This window comes from Rhinopithecus bieti, unplaced genomic scaffold (genome assembly GCF_001698545.2).
Source record: "Rhinopithecus bieti isolate Rb0 unplaced genomic scaffold, ASM169854v2 scaffold_38631, whole genome shotgun sequence".
NCBI classification, from domain to species: Eukaryota; Metazoa; Chordata; class Mammalia; order Primates; family Cercopithecidae; genus Rhinopithecus; species Rhinopithecus bieti.
Genome location: NW_016817145.1, coordinates 1185721 through 1191371, shown reverse-complemented (window position 1 = coordinate 1191371; position 5651 = coordinate 1185721). Strand labels below are relative to the sequence as shown.

The 5651-nt window shown below is 47.9% G+C and overlaps 1 protein-coding gene across 2 annotated transcripts in view; it reads right to left on the bottom strand.

The window, feature by feature from the left end:
* Nucleotides 1-5651, bottom strand: part of SACK1A (scaffolding CK1 anchoring protein A) — a 29489-nt gene that overhangs the window by 1470 nt on the left and 22368 nt on the right. Inside the window, exon 4 of one of the 2 annotated variants that reach the window (XM_017855864.1) lies at nucleotides 4187-4193. The exons of the other annotated variant lie outside the window; for it this stretch is intronic. Coding sequence (XP_017711353.1) covers nucleotides 4187-4193 — 7 coding nt within the window. Of the gene's footprint in view, nucleotides 1-4186; nucleotides 4194-5651 lie in introns of those variants that run through there. 2 annotated transcript variants of the gene reach the window in all.

Sequence of the window (5651 nt, the reverse complement as noted above, 5' to 3'; positions counted from 1 at the left end):
GGGGAGACACCCTCAAGGAGAGGCCTGGGGCCACCACTTACAGGTTTTAGGGAAAAACCAAATGCCTAAGGCAGTTATTACTCTGTATATACTTTGTATACCAGATTTTTTTTTTTTTTTTTTTTTTTTTTGAGATAGTCTCGCTCTGTCACCCAGGCTGGAGTGCAATGGCACGATCTCGTCCCACCGCAACCTCCGCGTCCCGGGTTCAAATGATTATCCTGCCTAAACCACCCGAATAGCTGGGATTACAGGTGCCCGCCACCATGCCCAGCTAATTTTTGTATTTTTGGTAGAAGCAGGGGTTCACCATGTTGCCTAGGTTGGTCTCGAACTCCTGACCTCGTGATCCGCCCGCCTCGGCCTCCCGAAGTGCTGAGATTACAGACATGAGCCACCGCGCCCAGCCTGATTCCCAGATTTAACCCAAAATCTTTTCTGTTTCCGATGGAAAACTCCTTTCGTTCCCACCCCCCACCCCCCACGCAATGCTTGAAACTCTGGTGACAGCATAGATCTCCCAAGAGCACCAGGCTAGAGGATCCTGGGCTCCTGCACAGGTGAACTTGAAGCAAGGGGAGAGGCATGGTCGGGGGAATGGTCGATGGTCGCCGAGCCGGGACAGCGCCAGAGCTGAGCAGAAACGGGCCCACCAAGGATGGGGTCGCAGCCCCCAGCCCCCACCTGTCTTGCCACCCAAAGGCCTGGCCTCAGCCCGGGGTTGGGAGTTGCCTGCTCTGTGAGGCAGGGCGGGGCCGCACAAGGCTCGGATAATCCTGGGAACAGCAATGAGGCTTTGTTTAAATCTCACCACACCCCCAGAGAGGTGAGTGGCTGATGCCGAGCCAAGGGCCAGCCCCGCCACGGGACAGAAGGCAAGCGCAGGGACAAAGGGCAGCGCTACACTCAGAAGCCAGTCGCCCTGTGTTGTCTAAATCAGGCTACATGGGGCAACATAGCTGCTGCTTTGCTCAACAGAACAAGTCCAAAGAACAAGTCCAAAGACGTCCTGGCAACTCCTCAGGTCTCCAGCACCTGTGTCCCCGATTGCACTGTGTCTGGCGCCAGAGCCCCTCACACCTACACACCCGGGCATCTCGTGCTTTAGCTTTTTTTTTTCTTTTTTTTTTTGTTTTTGAGACAGAGTCTCCCTCTGTCACCCAGGCTGGAGTGCAGTGGCATGATCTCAGCTCACTGCAACCTCTGCCTCCCAGGTTCAAGCAATTCTCTGCCTCAACCTCTAGAGTAGCTGGGATTACAGATGCCCACCACCATGCCTGGCTAATTTTTGTATTTTTAGTAGAGACAGGGTTTCACCATCTTGGCCAGCCTGGCCTTGAACTCCTGACCTCATGATCCACTTGCCTCAGCCTGCCAAAGTGCTGGGATTACAGGTGTGAGCCACTGTGCCTGGCCATGCTTTAGCTTTTATACTTTTGATCACAGCCCATGAGCAGAAATACATTTTATTTCTATTGTTATTTGGCCCATAAGTACGTAGCATTCATTTAATCATCTTTGGCTCATGACCAAACTCTACTCATTGGTCTATTCATCACCCATTTTCACTTATTTAGCTATTTAATTGGTGATTTTAAGTAATATAGTAAGCACTTATGAACCCACTACCTAAAAGAAAAGGTCACATCTTTTTAAAAACTTTTTTTCTCTTAAAAAATTTTTTTTTGGCAGAGATGGGGGTCTTGCCATGTTGCCCAGACTGGTCTTGAACTCCCGGCTTCAAGTGATCCTCCCTGCTTGGCCTCCCAAAGTGCTGGGATTACAGGCATGAGCCACCACACCTGGCCAAGGTAGCATCTTGAGGATAGTCCACATCTAGCCATAGCGTCCATCCTTGCATCCCTCTCCCAGGACCCCTGAACTAGAACTCAGCACGTCATGAATCCTGTGATTATAGCACCCTTGCTTTCGTTTTTCCATAATTAAAGAATTTTTTTTGTCTTTTGGTTTTTTTAATTTTTTTTTTTTTGAGATGGAGTTTCACTCTTGTTGCCCAGGCTGGAGTGCAGTGGCACGATCTCGGCTCACTGCAACCTCTGCCTCCTGGGTTCAAGCGCTTCTTCTGCCTCAGCCTCCCAAGTAACTGGGATTACAGGCACCTGCCACCATGGCTAATTTTTGTATTTTTAGTAGAGACGGGGTTTCGCCATGTTGGCCAGGCTGGTCTCGAACTCCTGACCTCAAGTGATCCACCCACCTTGGCCTCCCAAAACGCTGGGATTACAGGTGTGAGCCACTGTGCCTGGCCTGCAGTACTTCATTTTTGATCGTTGTGTAATATGGCACTGATGGCTGTCTTGTGGTGCATTCATCACCTCCCCCTGCTAAGCATTTGGGTTCTGTTGTGAACAGCGCTGCCGTGAACATTCTCATATGTCTTCTACCATACATGTGGACCAGCTTCTTGTGGAAATATACCTAGGAATACAGTTGGTGGGTTTTAAACTAGGTGAGTATTCAGCTTTTGGAGAAAAGGCCAAAATCTTTCCACAGTCATTGTCCCAGTTCGCAATCCCATCAACAGTGTGTGAAAGATCCCTGAAATCCACCATTTGGTATGGTCAGTCTTTTTCATTTCTGTGCTGGTTGGAGAGGTGTGAAATGAGGACTCATTCTAGCTTCGACTCACATTTTCCGGATCTCTCATGATGCTGCACATCTTTCCACACGTTTTTGTTTTGTTTTGTTTTGTTTTATTTTGTTTTTTAACCATGTGTTGTCTCCTTGGTGAAATGCCTGCTTACGTCTCCCACCCACTGTTCTGCTGTGCTCTTGTGCCCTTGTGAGTTTCAGCACTAATCTCTGTCAGGCGTGTGCGTCTTCAATAGCTGCTTCCAGTTCGTAACTGACTTTTCACTTTCTTTAAAATGTCCCTTCCTTCCTTCCTTCCTTCCTTCCTTCCTTCCTTCCTTCCTTCCTTCCTTCCTTCTTTCCCTCCTCTCCTCCCTCCCTCCCTCCTTCCTTCCTTCCTTTTCTCGTTCTGTCCCCCAGGCTGGAGTGCAGTGGCTCAATCTCGGCTCACTGCATCCTCTGCCTCCCGGGTTCAAGTGATTCTCCTGCCTTGGCCTCCCGAGTAGCTGGGACTACAGGCGCCTGCCCCCACACCTGGCTAATTTTCGTGTTTTTAGTAGAGACGGGGTTTCAGCATGTTGGCTAGGCTGGTCTTGAACTCTTGACCTCAGGTGATCCGCCTGCCTCAGCCTCCCGAAGTGCTGGGATTACAGAGGTGAACCACTGCGCCCAGCCAAGATGTCAATGAACCAACATTCTTAATTGTAATATAGTCAGATTAAGCAAACTTTTATGGTCAATGCTTTTTTTTTTTTTAAATGTGTCTATGTTTTTTTTTTTTAAAGAAATCTACTAAGAGTTTTAAAGTTTATTTTCAACATTCAAATTCTTTTCATCAATTGCAAGTTGATTTGTAAACGAATGCATGCGAGGTAGGTAGTAATCCCGTTTTACATATGGGGGGGTTATTTTTTCCACTTTCTCCTTTCCCCACTGCTCTGACATGCTCTGTCATGTGTGAGTCTGTGCCTGAGTTTTCTGTTCTGTGTGTCAATTTGTCCCTCTTCCAATGCCACATTGTCTTGATTACCACAGTTTCATGACAAGTCCTGAACTCTGGTAGGGCAAGTTCTCCCTGCTTGTTTTTCTTCTTTGGATTTATCTTGGCTATTCTTGGAAAAGCACATTTTACATCATGACCTACAAGTACATAACCACACAATAATTTCCAGAACATCCTTTACCTCAGTGTGCTCTGATTATTTTTATTCTATTCTGTGTCATTTTAAAAAAATGCTAGACATCATCTACTAAATTGATTTCACACCCACTAATGGATGGTGAGGCACAATTTGAAAACCTGAATTCTTTCAGGACACTGAATGCTCAGAACCCAAGGTGCTTTTATTCATTCATTCAACAAATATTTGTGGCCATGTATAATGCACCAGATGCCGTATTTACTATACTTCATGCCAGGAAAGCAACAGAGAAGAAAACATACCCAGTCCAGTCCCTGACCTCATGTTGTTTATAATCTTGGCTAATCAAGTTCACAGATAAATAATTCCAAATCATGAGGGGAGTGAAGCCATGGAGGATAAGAGGGCTCGGGAGGGGGTGATCAGAGGTCTCTGAGGCAATGATCTGGAAGCTACCACCTGCAAGATGAGGAGTTAGTAAGATAGAGATAGAGCAGGAATGAGCTCTCCGACGGAGGGCATGAACAGCAAGTGCAAAGGCCCTGAGACTTGAAAGAGCATGAAAGACCCAGGAGGCGGCCAGTGTGGCTCCAACCCCATGGAGGGGTGGGGGCATCCTACTGAGATAGAGGCCCTGGTAAGGACGTAGTTTTTTTTTTTTTTTTTTTTTTCCTAGGAGCAGTGGCGAGTATTGAAGGATTTTAAAGTGGTTTGATCCGGTTTGTGTTTCTGTTCCTGGGAGAGAGAACCCATGGGTGGCAGTGGGGGCAGGGCAGGAGGCCAGATAGAAGCCAGGATGATGCCCTGCTGTTGTTGTTCTCTGTGCTGTTCCCAATGGCCAGTTTTGCCTGCCTCTTCCCCACCTCCTGAAATCATTCTCATCCTTCAAGACCCAACTCCAGCCAATGGCACCGACCTCCTGGACCTGCCAGGCAGAAGTGGTGGCTCCCTCTCAGCTGACCCCAGAGCACTTCCTTAGCTCCTGCTGATCTCAGAGCACACACACAAATCCCGCCTGGCCACTCGGCAATTTTTCTTGATGGCACTGGCATGGCACCTATGCTGGGGTCAGACCCTCAACCAGCCCTTCAGTGTTGAAATGCACAACGTCAGCCCTCTAGCCTCAGCGGAGGAAGCAGGGCTCTTCAGTTTGGGAGAACCATATACAACCAGAAGGAGGGGCCAAAATATCTGAAGCCCCAGGTAGCTGGGCTAAAAGAAAGGGATAAAGGGCCTGCCTCTTCCGTTTTTTGTTTGTTTGTTTGTTTTTACTGGAAACAACTCTAAGGGGAGACAGGTCCTGGGGAAGATGATCCCCTGAAAGGCTAGTAAGCAGATCACCTTTGAATGTCAAGGGCAAAATCACTGTTGGTGTCCTGTGCTCCCTCCAGGAGCTGGCTCCTCCACAACCCTCAGGAATGACAGTAAACACAAATGGCCCTGCAATGTATTCAGGCTACAGCCACCTTCCTCCTGGGCTGCACATCTGGCTAACTAGCCCAGCCCCCAGCTTCACAGGGATTGGAGAGCCAGTGACCCTAGTCAAGGAAGCTGGTGACCCTGGGTCAGTTGCCTCCCCTGTCTGTGCCTAAATCCCCCGCCCCACCTCTGTCAATGAGGAGGAGGATGGGATGATGCCTTCTTCAAAGTGTTGTCATAGGATTAAATCCTTATTAAAGTCCGTTTTTGTTTTGTTTTGTTTTGTTTCGTTTTGTTTTGTTGAGACAGTCTTGCTCTGTCGCCCAGGCTGGAGTGTATCTCAGCTGACTGCAACCTTCACCTCCCAGGTTCAAGTAATTCTCCTGCCTCAGCCTCCCTAGTAGCTGAGATTACAGGCGTGTGCCACCACACCAGCTAATTGTGTGTGTGTGTGTGTATATATATATATATATATTTTTTTTTTTTTTTTTTTTTTTT